At 38.0% G+C, this 23,212-nt stretch overlaps 1 protein-coding gene across 1 annotated transcript; it reads left to right on the top strand.

Annotated features, from left to right (window-relative positions):
- The first annotated feature begins 386 nt into the window (after positions 1-386).
- LOC144350012 (uncharacterized) lies at positions 387-22,413 on the top strand. Its single transcript, XM_085494206.1, has 8 exons — positions 387-433; positions 4,318-4,371; positions 4,887-5,157; positions 9,645-10,044; positions 12,549-12,825; positions 18,354-18,504; positions 19,085-19,220; positions 20,855-22,413. The coding sequence occupies exons 2-8, from the start codon at positions 4,364-4,366 to the stop codon at positions 21,004-21,006; spliced, it is 1,395 nt and encodes a 464-aa protein (XP_085350332.1). The 5' UTR covers positions 387-433; positions 4,318-4,363; the 3' UTR covers positions 21,007-22,413.
- Positions 22,414-23,212: the final 799 nt, after the last annotated feature.

Here is a 23,212-nt window from a genome sequence, read left to right as displayed (position 1 = left end):
AATTCATTGCATGCATTGTATACGATATCTAATACAAGTAGAAGAGCAAGTACTAACACCATACATATTTATTGATTCATTTATTTATCTTTTTGTTTAGACCTGACGAAGCTTGTACGTGAGCGAAACGATGCAAATAAAGTGTGTAAAGTTAAAGTGGTTATTTGCTTCCATTTTTGTTTTTCAACAATATCTAATAAGACGCGTTGCGCACATTGCCTTACTTTCTATGGAATGCATGAATTAAAATAAAAATACAACAGTACAATTGTGAAAAAATTATAATTTGTATGAATAACGCGCGATGTGACCTAATCATAATATTCTGTGTATCAAAATCGACACGTATTACGTACAGCTGTTTCTATAATTCAGATTATATAGTTAGATTAAGTTAGTTTCAGTTCGTGGTTGATAAACACGCAGAAAACAGGTATGTATATATTTTATATTTCGGTACTCTTTGGGGTGTGCATATTTGAGTACTCGGTTGAGTTGTGGTCTTCAACTGTTACTTGCAGAACGCAATAATTGTAATGTACTAGTAATCCGCTCCGTGACTAGTTAAAACCACGCACGTGATGCGGCCATGCTGATGTATACATAGATCAACGGGTCGTGTTTAGAATTGAAATCCTTAATTGATTGATTGTCAGATGTATGTATATTTTCTGCGGGTTTCTATTGATAACTTCCAATGAATGGACACCACTCACGCCCGGGGGTGGGCAGTTGATACATAGCTGGGTATGGAGGTGCCCCTGAGTGCTCAAAAGTGTGGCCATTTTTATACCAGGATAGTGGCAAAATCTATACCCATATTTATACCAAAGTACCATTTCTGTCACTACTGTTTATTCCAAATAAAACAGTTACCATATTTGCTCTATTAGAAGAGCATCTCTAATAGAAGAACATGTAAGCCAACAGTTGCATTGTATATTAAATTGATTAAATATGTATTTTGACCATAAAACACCTCTGTCACATTACATAAGTATTCCAAATCGGAAAAATATCACTAATATTTATACTATCTTGACCAGAAATAAGACCGATACTTATACCTAAAATCCAAAAAACGAGACCGTTACAGAGGCACGTCCCCATTAGACAATTTAAATGTATTTTTCACCCACCCCCCGCGGGGGCATTCACGATCTCAGCATTGCTTATTATCCGTATTCAGTCTAACGCACAATATTTTCTACAAAACCTGTCAGAGTTCCTAAAAATAAAGGAAAAAAAAATAATTAATATAACCCGTTAAAGAGTGGCGAGTGACTGTGTATTTTTTCCATTGTAAAATGAATACGTCTGTGTTAGGCATGGTGACTGGTTCTAAATGGAATTAGCAGATGTTGCATTTTAAAGTGCCTGTGCAATGCCCACCCACACGCTTCCCATTTTAGATCTGTGCCCCACTGAAATGGGCAATTATTTATTTTTTTGCTGAAAATGATTACTCGTATCCAAGTAAATTTGAGATATTTCCCGTGCTGTAGCCACGCCCACCTATCCTGAAACGGTCGACTGTTTCCGGATTTCCGACTCTCGCCGAAAGTGCGCCACCAAATGCAAAAATATGAGAGGAAGCCATACCCCTGAGCCGTACTTTTATATCACTGTGTCATTCAACGTACAACTGTACTTTTAAACGATATACATTTTTTTAATCGGCGTATCTTTTGTTTGTTTAATTTTATTTTTGAGAGAGCGAATATTTAGAAGTTGTTTTCACAACAAACATTTATGATGGTTAAACGTTGTGTTGTGGGCGGTTGCAGTATTGCGTATAGTCATAGTGTAAGTATTTACACGTTTCCAATCGATCTGAAGGTGCGAAATCGGTGGACGACAGCCGTGAAAATAACGAGAAAAGGTTGGGGTGGACTTCCTCCTAACAGCGTCATATGCAGTGTCCACTTCACCACAGATTCTTTTTTTTGTGTGTGTGTGTGAAAAACTGTCCTTGTCCATGACAAAACAACTAGGTTTTAACGAGAAACGCCGACAATACAAAACGTTTTCGAAAAAATAGATTCCGAACCAGCCCATGATCACTGAGACGGATTTCAGAAGGAAGAGAGACGTCGAGTATGTGTTTCAAATGATTTGATTTTTTTGCGATCCCGATTATCGCTTTATAGAGACCACCCGTGTTATGTAAAAGGTAGCAGTAACTTTGATAATGACACGAAAACGAAGCGTCGGACAAACAGGAAATTACGCAGCCCTCAGGCTTTTTTCATTTTCGCAGGCTAAAATTGTCTGAATTGTTCGGTTATTGGTGTTGAATGTCGAATTCACACGTTTGTTGCCTTTACTTGCAGCTTGATCGGCGTAATAATTTACGGAATAAGAATCCGGGCTTGAGCTGTCAAATGTACTTTTTTAATATGTCATAATCATGAAAATCACGCTAAATCCACTCTGAATTTGTCTGTATGTGAGTCGCTCTCAATTATTTTTGTTATCCAATTAAACGCCGCCATTCACGCACTTGTCCCCCTCATGAACCGACGCGTTCACCCATTACAACGCGGCAGTCATTTATTTAGTAACTGTGTTTTGTCGTTTTTTTTTAAAATTATTTCTTTATTTTATAAATCAATAGTGTCTAGTATCCTGCTAAATAACAAGACGATTCAGCCGTCAAATTTGATTTTGTCCAATGCCGGAGTCCAGCGACAGTGTACAAACGTGCTCCGGTGACGGTAACACCACGGTGACTAGCTACACCAGACCGGACATATTTCACATCTGACTCAACCCCATGCAACAAACTTGATACTATGTGTTCATTATGGTCCATTCTTCCTCGACGAACAAGTACATAAGTGGCAATTTAGTCAAAGACGAGAAAACAGCACAAGAAATTTGCCTTATTTACACGTATCGGCAATGCAAGCTGCCCAGCGACTTCCCTTTCTGACGTCACAAGGGGAATTTCTGTATGCAAATGAGAAGCTAATGAGGAGCCTCGTTTTAAAATACGCAAAAATAAAGTTTCCGTAGACTGAGTTTAAACACATTTTTTCACTTAAAAAAAAATATTTATGCTTAGAAACATAAAAAATAATTTTAGGCGTGAAAATAGCAGCCATTTCACAGGCACTTTAAGTGGATTAGTGTGTCACCTTTCTGTAATAAATAATTTATATTTATATACTGTAAACCATGTAAGGATGCGTTGACCAAATATTGAGACAGTACGCACACACATCGCCCCATATAACGCAAGAAATAAACATCCAATATTTATGGCACAAATTTTCCACTGTACCGCATGGCATACTAGTAGTTCCTGGTGAAGGTGAGATTTGGAGGCGGGGTCAATATCAAACCCATCGACGACTCGTTAACGATTTCGGCCTTCTCAACTGAAATGCTTTCATGTACATACTGTGGCCCATATATAGAATTGGTCGGCTTCTTGAAAATCGCTCGGCTACTTGAAAATCGTTCGGCTACTTGAGAACTGCTCCGCTACATGAAAATCGTGCCGCTACTTGAAAATCGTTCCGCTACTTGAAAATCGTTCGGCTACTTGAAAATTGCTCCGCTACATGGAAATCGCTTCTCTACATGAACACAAAAATCGGTCGGTTACTTGAAAATCGCCCTGCTGTCTAGAAAATCGCGTCGTATGTTGCGAGGTAACCTTCGATCTGCAGTTATGACCCGGAAGTAGAACATTCAAGGTATACCATTGATTGTGTATGCTTATAAAGTCGGGTAAACCACGTATCTATCTGTTTGTTGAATAAAATAAAGTCAACCAACCTTACTTACTTTAATTTGCATGTTTTAAATGTATTGGCATGCTGACTAAAGGCTTTTAATGCAGGTTACAAGTCAGTGCGCCATTCTAACCCTATACAACCACAAATTGTTATGACTCGTTACCAAAATCTACTGTACCGTGTATCACGTTTACATCATGATCACTACAAATTAGTTTCATGGCTTTACTATTACTAAGTTTGGCTTTTATCCACCTATAAAACGAGCGTCCTCATGTTGTCAAATTGAATAAAATAAATACGATATTTACTATATGGGGGACGCCATCTTGAATGCAGCATAAAACTAAATAACAGAACAAAATTCGGCTGAATTCGTCGTTTTTGTGTGGAAAAATCCCTTAAATACGAACCCATAATTACACGAAGAACATAGAACATTTCCTGGGGTATTTGAAATCAAAAATTGTCATTCCAGCTCAGCAGCCAATCAGCGACGGCCTTACAGTCAGATGATATAAAACTGTACTGACAAAATTTAAATAAGATTTAAATATTGTTTATTCACCAGGGTAAATGAAGTATATATTATATATTAACACAGATTATACGTCACCATGTCAAAGTAAGTAATTACGTCATACAAATATATATGTTTAGTTCGTTATAAATAGCCTGTGTTTAAACTATCTACTGATTAGGATAGGCCGCATAAAAAGCAATGTTATACTAAAAACACTACATCATCATACTTTCTATGCTTCCATTGTATTGAGTAATGCATGCCCTGATCAATGTTTAAAGGGCGGTAGTCGTCGCGCCACGCATGCGCGAGATATATGGGTCTCATAAAAACAAAGATGGCGAATTTGACTGTTCAACGAGTACAAACTGAGACGTTACGAAGCTTTAAATTAGGTATTTGTTAGTTAATTGGAAGGTATCGAAGGAGTCACCGGTGGTAATTAGTGCAAGTCGCGCCCAGGTCAAACCTCATACTCACGATTTCCATTAGAAGAGCGCATTGGATTGTGTGGAAATCAATGTTTATCAACACAAATGTCGCACATGCGCAGCGCGACGACTACCGCCCTTTAATTTGCATTTGTTTCATTCAAGTATTGATTTTATTATTCACAGGTCGCCACTCACTATATTTTCAAAATTTGTGTTGCTGGTGGTGTTCCTAATTTTAGTAATGTTTAATCTACTTTGGAATTCTCGGAATGACCAAATAAATATACCATCTCCGTCAGTTAGCAATTACAAAGACGATGGGACCCTCGTAATCCCATTTCGAGCAAATATATCAATGGGCCCGACGAAGTCGCTAGATAAGACAAAGAAAGAAGCGGTTGTGCACAAACAGGACAAACATGTTAATATGACACCAGTTCCAGAATCAACTAAGGTATCGTATGTTCGTTTTTTTATGTCAGTAGACATTAAAGGGCGGCAGTCGTCGCGCAGCCTCCTGTTCGATATGGGACTCATAGCGACGTATACAACGTGTGTGAAATACATTGTTTATTTACATGAAATTCGAACACGCGCTGCGCGACGACCACCGCGCTTTAACCTTACCGAAATTGGAAAGGTCTGAAACATGTCTGGTTACTGTGTCCGAGACATGCTTGATACGTAGATGTGTCCTAAGCATAATTCAGACACTTAGTATAATTTCAGACGTTGGACACTTTTGGCACAAGAGTGCAGATAACCTGCGAAAACACATAATTAAAACAAGTGTTGGGACATGTTTGTAGTTTGAAGCAGCACTTCCATTTTTAAGTTGATAAAAAAACAGATCTCGCCAAGTGGCAGTCATTGTGATTTCAATGAAATATTACCTGACTGAAACTGTTTGGTATGTTCAATGGCAGTTTAAAGCGCGGTAGTCGTCGCGCTGCGCATGTTCGACATTTGTGTTGATAAACATTGATTTTCCCACAATCCAATGCGCTCTTTAAATGGAAATCAGAAGTATGAGATTTGATCTGTACACGACTTGCACTGATTACCGCCGGTGACTCCTTCGATACCGTCCAATCACATGAAAATTACCTAATTAAAGTCGCCATCTTTGTTTATATGAGACCCATATATCTCGCACATGCGCAGCGCGACGACTACCGCGCTTTAATGGCAGAATTGTACCATTTCTGAACTCCACTGTGCCAATGATACCACTCCGTGTGTACCTAAAATCCAATATGGCGGACTTCAAATCTCACAAAATATCGAGAGATTGAGCCAATCAAGTTACTAACATATCTCAGTAGGATTTCATTGCGTTAAGAGTGGACACTAACGGTCGCCTTGATCTCGTCGAGGGTGCGATAAATACGTGACTAGTCTGTGCCTCTCAATCATTATTCTCTATATCTAGCCATCTCGCCCACAGGTGTAAATAAATCGGTAAGAGTAACAGTGGTTGAGAGAATACAAAAAACTCATGAGTCTCTAGCACCCATCGTGTTAGGAAAAGCTGTATTTCACTGCAGCTAAATCATTTGATTGGGCGCGCTAAGGAGCTGGCGCCACCAATCAGAGTTGCTGTATTATAAATGTGAAGATCGGGGAGCTCATCACAGATTAAAACAATGGCGGCGTGTTGGCTTTTCGCTGATTCACCGCGACTCAAGAACAGAAGGTCTATATTAGTTTACACGTTTTCAAAAATGTCTTATTCCAACGTTGAAAATTGTTTGTGGGTAAGTTAATGAGGACGATGGAATGTCTAAATATTTGTGTAAATTGTGTTTTAGTAAACTGACAAAACTGTCGAAATATATCGACTGGCCCGATTCCGAGTCGGTCTTCGTTGTAACCATGGAAGGTACTAATGTTGCAACACAGTCGAGGGACTGTGTTTGCAACAAACACTTCGTTTTCCTCAGATACAGCACTAAACTCTTTCTTTTGATGATCAGTAAGCTCGTTCAAAGAAAAAGCTAGCAAAACGTTTTTTTTTTATTCCGTCATATTAATTTTACCAAGGAATGTGTAATTTCTTTTGTGGGTTCTGATTGGGTGATGCAAATGAGCCAAGGTGAATTTTATAATCGTTTGAGGGCGTGCGACATACAGTAAATCGTGGTGAAATCTGCCAAAGGTTTAATGGCGACGCTTCGGCTGAATAAATGGTCCTTGGCTGCCAAAGATGCTAGTATCAGGGGAAAATTCTTTTCCTCGGAGTCTCCACACTTGTCAGGGGGGAATCTCGTCTCGTCTCTCTATCGCGTCCCCTTGAGGTACGGGATCGGGAAAGTCACTTTAACTTTACAGTCAAATAAGACACACACAACGAAATACGTTTCAACTCTCGTCTTAGTCGATCTTTTGGAGCACTCTATAAGACACAGCGTCCTGGGGAAAAGTACCCAAGACTCTCACAAGGCTGAACCAAGACTCGCCCAAGACTGGACTACGTCAAGGCTCGCCCCAAGACTGGACTCTCGACTCTCCAGGACTGCACTCTCTCTCTTCTGCGTCTATCGTGGAGTATTCGCCAAGACCAACTCAAACTCTCTTTATTCATTTTCAAAACTCTAACCAATTACAAAACAGTAAAAGACTCTAGGGTGTAACCTTCAATCATAAAGCCAATCACACTAAGTACTGAATACGTCATATCTTTTGATTAATCGTTCACTACATTAATAACTATGAATACCAACTGTCAAAATCGCGACGGTTATCTGGTAATTAGTTCCAAATCACTGAGCCAAGTTCCGTCCAAAACTTCAAATAGACCTAAACGATGACAGACATGACACAGCGATTCGCTAATAATCAGCTAATTAAGTCGGTTAACAGATACGCGAAAACAAATTCATGACACTAGCTCCTAACGGGGTCAGGGTTGTCGTTTCCTTTTATGGTCTATGTAAATTGATAGTGCTTTTGGAATACATCTCCCACTATGGCAACATAATCGTCAGCAACGAATAGTCATGCACTAAAAAAACATATTGTAACGAATTGGTCAATGTATGTCAACTATGTGTAGTGCAATGTCACTAATGTATTAGTTGTGTGGTTATCGTCGGAGCAGAACTACGTCACAGAACGTTCTATGTTGGTAAGATACGAACTGTACATGTATTTATATGGGCTCTGCCTGAGTTCCTGTGGAACGCTGGGAAAAGAGCCGGTGAAAACAGCTGAAGTCGAGAAAACAACACAAACTCAACTACGAGACTTTTCCGTACAACCAAATGTATAAATGTTGCACATGTAGAGGTAACTGTGTTACACTGCTTAGGGGAGTCTCAACCAATAGCCTGAGGTACAGTTTGTTTGCGAATTTTCATCGTTTTTGACAGTGAAATGCTCCCTGGAATACTTGACTAAAGACACATGAAGTGTCATATAAATTAGTGTTGACGTGTCTCACAATCTGTCAATTTGATTTGATTTTCAAGATCCATAGGAACCCATTACTATGATCTCATATACTTAGTCGATTACTAAGATCGCAAGTTCACAGTTCTCACGATCCTGTGCGATATGGCCATGATTGCTGAGACCTGCCACTCCGTTTGTAACTTGCTGACCACTGCTTAAACATTTAATCTATATTATCATTTATTTATTATATTTTCATAATTTATCAACATCGTTCGATGTCTGATCCACACATTCATTAAAACTGAGGGAAACTATAGTCGTGTTCACGCTACACCAAGTAAGGGCGAGTAGTTACCAATGTTTGGCATAGCTTTACTCGTGGAACTATTTTCATGACGAAACATTTAAAGTCGCCATCGTTGTTCATACGAGTCGCATATCTCGCGCATGGCATTACGGGAACAACCCATTAAAAGAATGTACCCCAGTTCCTCGCTTGGTTATCAGTTTATGATCAGGACATTAGTCTTATTTAATTATTTATAAAGATTGTTATCTTATGCCACGTAACAATGTGTAAACACATGTGTACTGACTGAAACTACTTTTAGACATTGATTGACCTGCCAGTTTAGAAAATCACGTGGAGTGCGCGTTTGTGTTACTATATCACGATCGTACAGAAATCATACACATTTTTCGTGATCATTAAAAATAATTCTTAGAACAATAAAAGAGTACAAGTATTTTACTTTCTCTCAGTTACAGGAGTTTTCTGGCGCACCAGGTTAGAGAGACACATCATAACGTTTCGACCACCCTGGAAAAGTCACTTCCGTGTTAATGTCTGCGTGGATTTTTCGTACTTTGGCGACCGCCCATCGATTCGCACTATCAACGTAACTGCCTCGATGACGTCTTTCCGTTCATACGTGGAAGTGGTCATACTGATACAATTACGGGAAAAATTAACAAATCATGTACGCTCCTATAAATTTCGACGAAATGCCGTAACTGAAAATTCAACTTGACACCAGTTGTTTTTATAGGACTAAGACTGCATAAAGGTCACATTTGCATATCCCTACGCATAAGAGCGAAGTGAAGAGGCCGTTCCAGATTGAATACTCATGTTAAAATATGACGTTAAAGAAAACTCCACGGAGCTCTAAACTAAATAACATTTTCAACAGTATATGTTTATTATCATAATTATAGAGTATATAAAGAACACATCGTGAAAAACCAAAAAATAGTTCCACGCGCAAGAAAGTATTTATGAGTACTTCGTCTTAGGCATTGCCTTCTAATCTAGCATATCTAACTTTTTACGGCCCATATCAAAACAAGTAAACAAACTCCACATGACGTCGAGATTTTATCGCACCCGAATAACTGCCTCAGCAACTCGGTTTTTTTGTGGCTAGGTTATTAGCGTGTTGTTCCCGTAATGGATATTCACTTTCGATGCATGAAGCTTTCAGATAACAACTACGCAAATCGACATGTTAAACTGTCATTGTTTTTTCTCATTGTTGTTCACAGAGGGTCGGTAACGTCACGCAAAAGGAGAACTGTAGCTCGATTAGAAACGTGAGCTACATCCTACCACACTATCACAGTACTGGTCCAAGCACGTCATACAAGAAGGTTAGATGGGCCGTAGCCTTAGCTATCTATCACAACACGGGAATAATGGCGGTACCTTTTAAGGACCACAGGACACAAGTGACACCAGGTCAATCTCCAGACAAGAAATTTGAGGACACTTTCGATTTAGAACGCCTGAGACAATGCATACCCGTTATTTTGCCATCAGAGGCGAACGTGTTGTGCGAGGACAGACTCATGCCAGGTGTCATCGAAATGATAGAGGATCCGAATGGAAAGCCATATGTAAAGTTCGATGTTTTAAGGAGCTATCCGTCACTCAGATATCTTGACGGTACTTTAGAATGTTAATACACAATAGTTAATCCTAGCCAGGTTTCCACGTCACACCAGAGCCACATTCTGTAATGTGATTGGCTATTTTGTTGTCACGTGGTATGGCGCAATTACAACAGAACTACGCCGCGCCAGCTTCCTCTGTCTGTTTCTCTATTGCGCTACTGAAAATAGTCAGCAATACATTTGCTGTACAATTCCCGCCAACTATAAATTTGTGTACCTCAACCCTCGGTCGATGTCAACACCAAAGGTCAGCCAGTCAAATAATCAATAAATTTCATGGCCATATTTATCAACTTGGGGACGATTCCAACGCCACAGAATCAGTTATTGTATTTTGTGGTTGTTACGTTTTCGAGGTCGCAGTGAATCAATGTAAAATTAATATAGCAGTGTTGTGATTGTTTTGACGGTTGGTAGGTAGGTAGGTAAGGTTGGTAGTTAGGTTGGTAGGTAGGTAGGTAGGTAGGTAAACCGCTTAAACCAGAACTTTTACCTTCAACAAGTCGGCGATAGGATATTTTTACGTGCGGAGGCGAATGGATTTGGAGTGCGATATTTTGACGCGTTGGCAGCAGAAATATACTACGAAATAGCAATTCCCGAACTAATTTACTCCTTTGTCGGAACGAATTTCCAGAAATATTTTTGTATATATCCTGATGTCTACTGTCGATCAGACAACTTGCGTCAAACCCTAAAATACTGCATAAATGTATTCAAATAGGGGATTTTCCGTACAATTGCGAGATCTCGCGAGATGTATGAAAAACGCGCGTCGAACGTCTGCCGCAAAAATCGAACGATTTGATTTTGAACTAGAATTTCTTTATTTCGTAACTCACATCGACCGACCGATCTTCGACAGAGGAATATTGCTTCCGAATACCCTCACTTAATCGAAATTGCCTATCATCAAATGTGGACAGCACATTATTAAGCATGGAAATGTCCCCAAAATACTTTCGCGTTTGTCGAATCCCACGCGATGTTTGACGCCACTACTACGCTATGACCTTTGTTTGTCCTGTTTTTACTTCGATTTCACGCATAACGCGTGATTCTCGCAGTGTACGGAAAATGGTCTATTATGCAAACCTGCTTGAATAGCGTGTGTGGTATCTACAGATTCATCAACCGATGTCGGTATTCCTACGAGAGTCAAACGAGGTGAACTGAATTTGCCGGCCCGGCCACGAATTTACACCAAGCAGCGAAACATTCGAGTTCTCGGATACAGACATTTAAAACGAAAACAAACTTCCCGCTCTGCCGGTGTTTAAAGGGTAGTGGTCGTCGCGCCGCGTCCAGTTCGATATGGGACTCATGGCGACGTATACAACGCGTGTAAAATACATTGTTTATTTACAAGAAATCTGAACACGCGCTGCGCGACGACCACCGTCCTTTAACTTTCCGCTCATTGTGTGGTCAATCCAAGCGAAATATAGAATTGATCTGACTCTATAGAGTCAGGGTCTGTGAGACTCGATTGGCGATGGCGTTGATTGGGATTTTGTTTAAATCCGGTAACTTATGGAAATAATGGTGTTTGCATGACATGAATAGAATAATTTACTCATTAAAAATGTGACCAATCAATTGACCACGTCCAATTTCAGACAAATCGTATATCAAATGTTGTGGAGTCTGTTATCAGTGGTGAGTCGGACTAACAGACAGAGGAAGCTGGAATACAAGAAAAAGACAAACACCACAAAACGGCCTTCAAACTGTTCGCAAATCTACGTAATTTACAAAATTACTAATTTTGAAGTCAATTCAAGCCCTTAGGGCCCTTTAACAAAAATTGTAAACTTTTTTGTTGTATTTAGACTAGTTGAGAGAACTTGTGGCTTTATATAACACTTGCGTTTTTAGCTGGCAGCTAAAATTACTGGAAATATTTAAAATCATAAATCCCTAAGAATAATACCAGAAATATAGTGTAAATCCACCGACACGCAGGGATATTGGCGGGTTTTGTGTTACTAGTATTCAGTCGTAATGGCAAAAGTTCAATGTGCTTGTATGAAACCGTTTTGCGCGAATTGTATTATTTACTGTAAAACTTGTTGAAAAAGCGACATGCAATTTTAGCGAATTGTGGTAACATGACGTAACAACGAAATGTTGATTTAGCGAATCTCTCATGTCCTTGTTGATTTCCTGTTTTTACAATACTTGTCTGTCGCTGACCAGAACAAATGCACAGTTATCACCTCGGTAAAAACAAAGAAAAACTGCCAAGTGCAATTAGGAAGCGCCCCAGATTGTTATGTTCCGGATTACTGAATACAAATCCCCAAGTCTTGGCCATTTTGAATTTATAATAAAGTCATTAGCGACATCTTTAATTAGCGAATCAGTTCCCTCGCTAAAAAGACATGTTTTACAGTAGTATGGATCACATATAATTATTACACTGCCTTTTTTTACACTGGACTGCCATGATAACATATCGGGTATTAATTTATCAATTGTCTTTCCAATACACAGTCGGAAATCAACCCCGTAATCGATTCCCGCGTATCCCTATAACGAAGGAGAGGATTCCAATGAAGGAGGTCGATTTCAAGACGATATCTGCATCATATCAGTGCATCGCCGTTATCCCGTATGAAATGGACATGGAGGATAAGACTCGGGTGAATAAATTGGTTGACCGGTATCTTGTCAGAGCTAAGTACATCCGGGATATCGCACAGCTTATTGTAAACAAGATTTGTGATGGACATTTTGCCGTGATGCACTGGAGGAACAAAACTGGCGAAACGTTTGTGAAAACTTTTATATATATTGTAGCAATAAACTCCATACGAAAGCGGGTATAGCACGAGATTTTGCGTAACTCTCGACCTATACACATGAGCACCTGCTCAGCGATTGGGTATATGGAGTGGACTGTGCAAAATCTCGAGATATACAAGACTTTGGTGATGTTTTATTTTTAGTATAGTATACCAACTTCATTGTAAAATGTCTGCGTTATTCTAAACAAGCAGCCTATCGGCTGAGATAGCTCCGCTGTTAGCAATGCACATTTCAATTAAAGAACTGAAGACATCATTAGAAAATGAACAATATTTATAGTATCAAAGCAATCGGACTTACTTTTTTTAACAAGAAGTCGAAAATATCACTTTCTACCAAAAATGACAAAAATATTCACCAAAATTAGAGAATTGAAGATATCATCACGAAATGAACAAATCTGAGAAAGGTCTACATTTAGTATCTATATATGTAATATCAAAGCAATTGAACTTTTGTTTTTTAACAAGAAGTCAAAAATATCACTTTTTACCAAAAATTTCAAAAATATTCATCAAAATTAGAGAATTGAAGATATCACCACAAAATGGACAAATCTGAGAGAGGTCTACATGTAGTACCTATATAGATACTATTAAAGCAATCGGACTTGTGTTTTTTACCAAGAAGTCGAAAATATCACTTTTTACCAAAAATGACAAAAATATTCACCATAATTAGAGAATTGAAGATATCATCACGAAATGAACAAATCTGAGAGAGTTCTACATTTAGTACCTATTAATGTAATATCAAAGCAATTGCACTTGCGGTTTTTAACAAAAAGTCGAAAATATCACTTTTTACCAAAAATGACAAAAATATTCACAAAATTAGAGAATTAAAGATATCATTACAAAATGAACAAATCTGAGAGAGGTCCGCATGTAGTACCTATATGTGTAATATCAAAGCAATTGCACTTGCGGATTTTAACAAGAAGTCGAAAATATCACTTTTTACCAAAAATGACAAAAATATTCCCCAAAATTAGAGAATTGAAGATATCAACATGAAATGAACAAACCTAAGAGAGGTCTACCCAAGGTACATATATACCAAGTATCAAAGCATTCAGGCTTGTAGTTTTCAAATAGAAGTCAAAAAAGTAAAACAATGACACAGACAACGGACGACGGCGGCGGACGACGGACAATCACTCATATGACAAAGTCGACAGTGGAGCTAAAAAATGATTTACTCATTCATCGATTATGAGCTGTGTCCGAATCGTAAAATATAATTTTTGCCGATTTTAGTTAACTTTTAGCTCAGCACACATCCTCAATGTCAGTGTACCCGTGTTCCGGCCCCTCTATATCATGACCATCAGGTTGTGACTCAATCAGTGCACCCAAAGCATCCCCATCAATGTCAGTTTTTGTCTGTTCATGAGATTCACATTTATTCAACAATTTGGCATGATAGAGCTTTTGGGTGCCATCTTTGTCTATCCGATAGTCTACCTGTCTCACTCGTTCCGTATGGTCCCTGCCACTGTAACCTCAGTTCATCATTGGATGTAGGAAGCAATAGCAGAACCAAATCACATACGACAACTGATCTAATCTTTGCACGTTTATCAAAATGTAGCTTATACATGGCACTAGATTTGTTTAATTAATGCTGTGCTAATCGGCAAGTACTCTCCAACCGATTTCTTAAATCAATTACATATTCATAATTGGTTTTCACCTCGGCGCTTGAAATATCCTTCGTCCTCAATCTGGTCATTGGATCTATCACAGTCCTGCCACTCAAAAGTTCAAATGGAAAAAAACCTAAACTTGCCTAAGGTGCTTCCCTACAATGGATTCAGATAGTGGCCCAGTCCTTGAGCTTCTCAGTACACATACATTTAAGCATCGTTTTAAGTACTCCATTAAAACGTTCACATCAGTAACAAGTCTGCGTATAGACTGCAAACGAGCCACCTCCATCACAACCTCAAACTGTCTGCACTGATCAGTAAGGACTTGCTCGGGAATCCCAACTCAGGTATAGATATTTATCAAGGTTTCAGCCACAACATCAGCAGTATCATAGTACACTACTGTCAAAATATACTGGTACCCACTAAGAGTAATAGGTTGGATCACGGTAACCGTGGTTGGATTGTCCCCACTACGTCGACGTCCATAACCCCTTGTTGAATGGAATTGTAATAAGTAGCATGATACATAATGACTTATTTGCAATCTGACCCTTAAGTGCGGTACGTTGACAGATGTCACATGATTGGCAGCATCTTTTAATATCAATGTGCATTCCCGGCCAGTAAACTTGTCTTGTGTTTCTAGGCGACCTGCTAAAATAGAGTCAAGGCCAAGTCTCATAATTTCAAGTCGAAATTGAGTCTGTACCACCAGTTGACTAACTTTTCTCCCATGTTTAAATGGGGGAATAAAACTGGCGGTATAATATACCCTTCTTCTTAAAGAAATTACTAACATTAGACTTCCCTGATGTTATTTTGACCTGGGATTTAGCCAATTAGGGTGACCGCACAAAACAAAGGATCACTATACTGTGTCTTGCGCACCTCTCCAGGAGTTACCAAAATATTCTGAGTTTTAACAACAGTCTGCTCAGCTAAATTGTCCCCTCGGAGCATACAATCTGTGACCTCCTTCAGGTCCCCGGGAATTACAATTGATCCAACTGTATTAGAAACCTCATGTTTGTCATTATGATTCACACGGAGGTCCTGGGGTCCTTAGCCCCAGGGATATTGACAATCAACAATTCTTACTGTGGATTAATCATACATGCTGCTATTAAGGTCAGTGTTATATGGTGTGATGATATGTATATCTGCCTCAGGTGCCATCATGAATGAACCATCGATCATTACAAATTTACGAGTTGAACCATTAAACTGTGTGTGCAGTACCAAACTTTTTTTCTGATAACTACACCCGTGCAGCCAGGATCCTGTGAAGTCCTGATCTTATGGCCATTCACAACACCCTCAGTGACTGGCATATGAAAATTTGCCACCCGAGCACGCCCATCCTCACCTACTGCCCCTGAACATTGAATTACAGTGTTGGCGTTTCGTACACACATATGTCCGTTAGCGTTAGCAGTTTTGTTTCCATTAGGCTACAACAAACAAGCAGACACAATAGTAGCATCTGACTGGGCTCGTGTACCAGTTGGTGCTTGAACACATGCTGCAACAGTCAATCTCTTTCCGGTTGCAGAATGAGTCACAAAACACTTTCCCTGTTTATGAACACGACCACAACGAAAACATTTCAACTGTATACAACCACTGCCTGTACATGTCTGTGTCTGTGGTTTATTTTTCTATTGGACGGCTACCATTTTTTTTAAAGCATTTTATTTACCTTTGATACGCCAATAGCCTTAGCTTTTTTGTCAGTGCAATCACGAGCCTCATTTCTGAGGTCCGCAAATTCACCAACTTGATCTGCAATCTGCTAGTTATGTTCCCAGAACCAACGCATCTGGGCTACAGGTACTCAAATATCGTTCTGGTTCACATATGATCAAGTTTATGAATGCTTCCAGTGTTATCTCAATACCCGACATCTCAATCCACTGATTTAAATAGTGAGTCAACCGTCACAAAAACTGTTTTGCATTCCCATATTTGAAGGGAATGATATTACAAAATGTATTACGCAATCTGATTAAAATCTGATACGGGCTTTAATTTTTTTGGCTATAAACTTATTTTAATACTTTGAGTTTGATTTTGTGATTGTTTTTAATTCCGCCCTACATACATCTGATCCGACGATGTAAGTCCTGTTCAAATCTCGCGTAAGTAACAGCCAATCACAGCCCCCTTTTTATACAGGCTGTCGGTTGCTTACTTTTCAGTGTAGCGATACTCTACGGGCAATCTTTCTGTACATTATATTTTGCCCACTTGAATAAACCATTAATAGAAAATTGCTAGTATATTTTTATTTACAAAAGAAATTCCACAGCATTTTACAAGTTTTGTCATTACATTGAATATTTTTTCACTTCCATCAAATGTGTACACATCCTGATACATTTTCGCCAGCCAAGGTTCGTTTATTCAGTCATCGCTTCAATTTTACATCAAACACTGAGCATAATTATCTAGAATGGAAACAAAAAAAAGTAAGTCGTAATGATTAGAACACTGTAAACAGCTATAGTAAACAATGCAAACTGATTTTAAATTGTATAACGGTCACCGGCCCGAGATGTGTTCCAAATAAAAAATATTTTATTCCAGTCCAAATCAGCTCAATTACTTTAATAAAGAGTTATTGTATAATGTACAAAATGTTTATACATTTTGATGAATATTTACAGCTACGGCTTCAATACCGTAGACGGTTTTGACCCGATCGTCAACAAAACATCACCCGTCTCCAGGGCAAGCGACTGGAAAAAGACACTGGTGTTCGGTCAAACCGGTGGAAACAAAATCGTCACTCCCAGAATAAGTACGCAAAATAACGATCTAAACTCGAACCATTCGAGCCACAATATAAACATTAAAAAAATGACTTTCGTTGCATTTGACAATGATAAACTTACCGAAAAGCCGTGTTTTCTCGGTCGCTAATGTCGGTATATTATAAATCCGCCATTTTATTTGAGTGTGTTTGCCACCGACTCTGCCCGGTGACGTCATAATGTGCGCTACTGAAGGAGGTCTGTGATTCGTTGACTAAAATCATCGATAGTGGGTCTCGTTGAAATCTCGTTACATAGACATCGGGTCAGATGTATGTAGGGCGGAATTAAAAAAAATCGCAAAATCAAAATCAATGTAAAATAATAAAATAAAAAGTCATTAATAACAAAAGTAATAAAAATAAAATTAAAATAAGTTTATAGCCAAAATAATTAAAGCCCGTACACTACATCAGATTTTAATCAGATTGTGTATTACGATACCCATTACTAGTCAGATTATTTGCTTTAAAAATGGCTGCCATCACAATAGACCAATCACTGGTCGCCTCGAGACTCAGCGCATCATAAACAATCAAGACCCTACCACGCAACATCCTACTAAACGCTACACCCAAAACAGGTTTCACCCACCTGCAGTTTTCAGCATATATCTCAAAACGATTAATATATAGATCCATGTCAGCATTTCTTTATTAGCGGGGAGGGGGGGGGGGTATTTGGATTTTGGTTGAAAATTAGGATTATTTTGGACGCTGTGCCTCAATTTTAGCCATCTCACGCATAGCTAACTCCAACTTTACCTGCATTTCGCGCTAGCTTACTTCTTATACCCAGACGAATGAATTAATAAAACAGTGCTCTACACATTCCACTATATTGCTAATTTCACCCATAATCAAAACCTCAACGATTTTGTTCATATCACTCACATAAACAAAAATAAAGTGATAGCAAACTACCATACTATCTTAACCAACGATCGAACATTTTTCCTGGTTTCTGGAGAAATGTGTAAGCATATTATTTTACCGGATTTTCATTTTGTATAATTTTTTGCAGGTGTGGATTGTACAGTAGCAATAGAGCCCAGAAAGAGAAAATGTTTAACGTCGTACAGGACGCTATTCCAATTATCGTCGCTGGAGTTGTGAACATAACCAAATCTAATAGCATTAAGTGTCTATATATAGCCAAGCCTAACTATGAACAAGTAAGTTAATAATAATAATAATAATAATAATACTAATAATGTTCGTAATGATTATATTCGTAACAGTCTTGGTAAAAAACAATTTGCTGAATCATCATGTTGGTAATCCCCATGTTGGTTATCACCCTTTCGGTAACTCATCATGTTGGTAATCGTCACATTATTAATCATCCAGATGGCAATAATGCTGGTAATAATCGTGTTTGTAATCATAATGATTATCATGATGCTGGTTATCATCTATTAGTAAATCATGCTTGTTGTCATTTAGGTAATCACCATTTTAGTAATCTTCATGTTGGTAATCCTCATGCTGGTAACTGTGTTGTTAGTCATCTGGGTAATCACATATTGATCAGTGTTCCTATTTTTAATATATTGAAATGCTCTGTTTTCACCCATTGTTATATAATACAATAGGTAATGTTGACTCTATATTTTTATCCATTGTAATATATTAAAATAGGTTATGTTGACTCTATATTTGTACCCATTGTTATATAATACAATAGCTAAAGTTGACTCTATATTTGTATCCAATACAAAAGTTAATGTCGACTTTTGTTCTTATTTGTTTAAGTCTATAGTCAAACACTTCAAAGCCACTCCTCTTAAAGTCTACACGTTGGAAGACTTGTTTAAACTAATTCCAGATTTTAGAAAGTATACCAATGACTATTATGTGTTATCCCTCATAGAACAAGAAATGGCTGAACGTAAGTATTTCTTAATTCGTTCAACTACTTATAGACTAAGGATTAAATTTAAAAGTTTGTTTAATAGCAGCTGACAATGTCTGTATACAGTCATTGTATGCAGGGGGTCATGTGACCACCAGAGGCATATAATTTGTTAATTACATAATATAGATGACATGCTGCTTGTTATTTTTTGAACATTTTTTCGGACATTTACTTTCGAATAACAAGTTACATAACCCGAATAGACCACTTTTTTGTCATATTGGAGGGTGCAGCTGTATGTCTGATAATACTATCAACAAACTTGTCACTGGTTTGAGGATTATTCACCGATCGACCCACAATTTGTTTAAATATTTCTCTATCACTGGTGATAACATTAGTTATCAAATGTAGCTGCAAAGAAGAAATTGTCAAATTCGATGCTATATACTTCTGAATGTAGTTACTCATAGAAAGCGTTTGGAGTCTGCATCTAGTTAAAGTGGGACGGTCGTCAATTGCGCACGCTCGGGAATTGAGTCCCAAGCGACGATAACAGCACACTGTAAAAACTCATGGGTAGACGCTTGTACGTAAATAATGACACGCTATGGTCGTCTGATGCATGCGCAGGTGACGACTCCCTCGCTTTGAACAACCAAGCATTGCATAATTACTCTTTGAGTGCATAGAACACAGTGAGTCTAGATTGTGCATATTGATTGTATAATTTGACTAATGGCTTTTATTTTGAATATTTTGAGGAAAACAAATTACCAAATAGCATTGTCAGCAAAATGTGATGATATCAACTTGGTGTTTAAATATCTAATCATTTATGAAATGAAAAGTAGAGATGAATGCAATGTAACATGTGGCCGTCCTTCTCCAAAGCTTATACCCACCAAAATTAGTGAGATACTTTACATGGTTCTACCGATATTAGGATTCTATAATTAAATATTCATTTATTTAACTAAAAGCCAAAGTAAAGAGATCATTGCAATTGGATTGATGAAAGACATTTAACTTTATTGAAGTGAAAAGAACCTGTGGTTGTTATCAAAAAACAAATATCACATTCTTTACAGAGTTCTCTAAAAAACGCAATTTAACACTTTTTATCAAAACTCGTGAAATTAAGCTGGTTTTCCGATCATTACCGAACGTTTCAAACCTTATGCGTAGTGCTTCATATATTTATCACTGTGTGTTCTATTTTAGAAGAATGATAAGACAAGATAAAACAAAAATCAAAGACTTACTTTGTATTCTAGTCACTAGAATGAACAAAATATCAAACAAATATCAAATAATGTACTTGGAGAAGATGCCTTGTAATTCTGAAACTTTAAAGCGCGGTAGTCGTGATATATGGGTCTCATATAAACAAAGATGGCGACTTTGACTGTTGCACAGATCAACGAGTACGAACTGAGACGTTTCCAAGCTTACATTAGGCAATTTTCATGTGATTAGAAGGTATCAAAGGATTCACCGTCGGTAATCAGTGCAAGTCGTGCTCAGGTCAAACCTCATACTTGTGATTTCCATTTGAAGAATGCATTGGATTGTGGGAAAATCAATGTTTATCAACACAAATGTCGCACATGCGCAGCGCGAAGACTATCGCACTTTAACCCTATTTTTCATCTTTTATATTATAGGTGTACCTCTATTCATAAGCTCAAGAACGTCTAACTGGTCGTTTTATGTGGAATATACGAGGTACATACGAGCGAAGGAAACCTTTGGAGTTAATCAAATACAGGGATTGTCAAAATATGTGGTCAGTTCTAATCAACAGATAATTAAATAGGACCACTTGTGAATATGGTGTACCCTATCCCCGAGTTATGTTCGTCTTTCCGGGTGTATCAGCTATCTCCCTACATCATCTTTTGCATAATACTAGTATGATGGAAGTTCGCCCTCTATGTTTTCTCTGCTGGGAATATTGTGAAAACGACATTTTAGAAAAAATGCGTACTAAAGTTAGGCCAAGGAACGTCTCTTATTTATTCCAGGCATGACTGTGTGTAACAGAAGTCTTGAATTGTGTATTATTCTGATTGGCTAAAAGTCGTTCATTGCTGCTTGCAACTATATTTCTGATAGAGATCAGAGAATACCCATCACAGTATATATGTTAGTTATTAGAACAGACAGCTCTATGTTTTTGGTATTCTGTTGATGGTACGTGTGTGATGTATTCTTTATTCATATGGTATAGTGACAGTTTGATTCTTGTATGTTTATGCACATTTAGGATTTTAATTAACAGGTTTTGCTTCGTTCTATATGCAGTGAGATGCTGAAATGTTCGAGTTACGGACATTGAATATTTGTAGAAGCCCCGCCCACTTTTGCAAAACCACACCCACATTGAAACTCGATGCTTAATTACTAGTTAACAGAACTTCGAGTTGTGAGGAACATGGATTTTCTATTTTGTTTAACGTTCAAAATTAGTAACTCAAGTTTGAGTTCCGGGAAATATACGACATTAAACAATACACGCGTAAGTGTCCTCTAATAATGAAAACAAACATGGCTGCCACCAGGGTTTGGCCGGACTCAACACAAAGAAGTTCGCTGATTCTGTTCTAATTTTTTTTTGGATTTCGGCATTCCTAAGATGTATCCTTAGAAGGAAAAGATGTATAATAATAAAGTGATTACGATGATACCTCAAAGTATGCACTCTACCTCCGATGTGCGTTGATCGATACTGCCGCTGTACTGTCTTCGTGCATACTGTAAAATACTTTATTTTCGCTTGGAATTAATTTTCGCTACATTCGCTGAATGAATTATTCAGTGAAAATAAAATTCAGTGAATGTACCTTTTTTCCTATATTTTACATTCATTTTATCAAAAATGAGTGAAAATAAATTCCATACAAAACACCCAAAATTAATTCCAGCTAAAATAATGTATTTAACAGTACTTTGAGGTATTTTCGTAATAACCTCGTATACATGTATGTGTTCCTGGTAATAAAACAAGTTGTCACAGCAGATCGCAAGCCTGTGCTGTGCTATGGTTGGTTGGTGTCCTTATGAATGAACACTGGGTATAATATTGGGTTATTGCCCATACTGGTAAACACGTGAACAGTAAGCTTTATAGGGTTTGCCTATGTTTTATTTTACAATTCTGCAACATTGACATCGTTAGTGTAATAAAGTAGTGGTTATCCATAACACACATTGACCAAAAGAACCTCGGACACAATGTATTGTTTTACACATGGTTGACATTGATTAATCTACATGCAAGGGTAATCTTTCCCATAATGCATTATGGGCAGTAACATGCTCAGTAGTAGAGAATTTGAAGTTCTTTCCCACAATGCAATGCATATATGGGCAGTAACATGCTCAGTAGTACAGAATTTGAAGTTCTTTCCCACAATGCAATGCATGTATGGGCAGTAACATGCTTAGTAGTTACAAATTTGACGCTCTTTCCGACAATGCAATGCATATATGGACAGTAACATGCTCAGTAGTACAGAATTTGAAGTTCTTTCCCACAATGCAATGCATGTATGGGCAGTAACATGCTTAGTAGTCACAAATTTGACGCTCTTTCCCACAATGCAATGCATATATGGGCAGTAACATGCTCAGTAGTACAGAATTTGAAGTTCTTTCCCACAATGCAATGCATGTACAGTAACATGCTTAGTAGTCACAAATTTGACGCTCTTTCCCACAATGCAATGCATATATGGGCAGTAACATGCTCAGTAGTACAGAATTTGAAGTTCTTTCCCACAAAGCAATGCATGTATGGGCAGTAATATGCTCAGTAGTACAGAATGTGAAGTTCTTTCCCACAATGCAATGCATGTATGGGCAGTAACATGCTTAGTAGTCACAAATTTGACGCTCTTTCCCACAATGCAATGCATATATGGGTAGTAACATGCTCAGTAGTACAGAATTTGAAGTTCTTTCCCACAATGCAATGCATATACGGGCAGTAACATGCTCAGTTGTACAGAATTTGAAGTTCT

Source organism: Saccoglossus kowalevskii, chromosome 20 (assembly GCF_978046115.1).
Source record: "Saccoglossus kowalevskii chromosome 20, keSacKowa6.1, whole genome shotgun sequence".
Classification (NCBI taxonomy): domain Eukaryota; kingdom Metazoa; phylum Hemichordata; class Enteropneusta; family Harrimaniidae; genus Saccoglossus; species Saccoglossus kowalevskii.
This window is presented reverse-complemented; position numbering and strand designations above follow the sequence as displayed.

Excerpts from the sequence above, each read along its gene's own strand:
- LOC144350012 (XM_085494206.1), top strand. Across the intron at positions 18,505-19,084 it reads CCAAGCCTAACTATGAACAA|TCTATAGTCAAACACTTCAA; the intron begins GTAAGTTAATAA and ends TATTTGTTTAAG. Across the intron at positions 19,221-20,854 it reads AGAACAAGAAATGGCTGAAC|GTGTACCTCTATTCATAAGC; the intron begins GTAAGTATTTCT and ends TTTATATTATAG.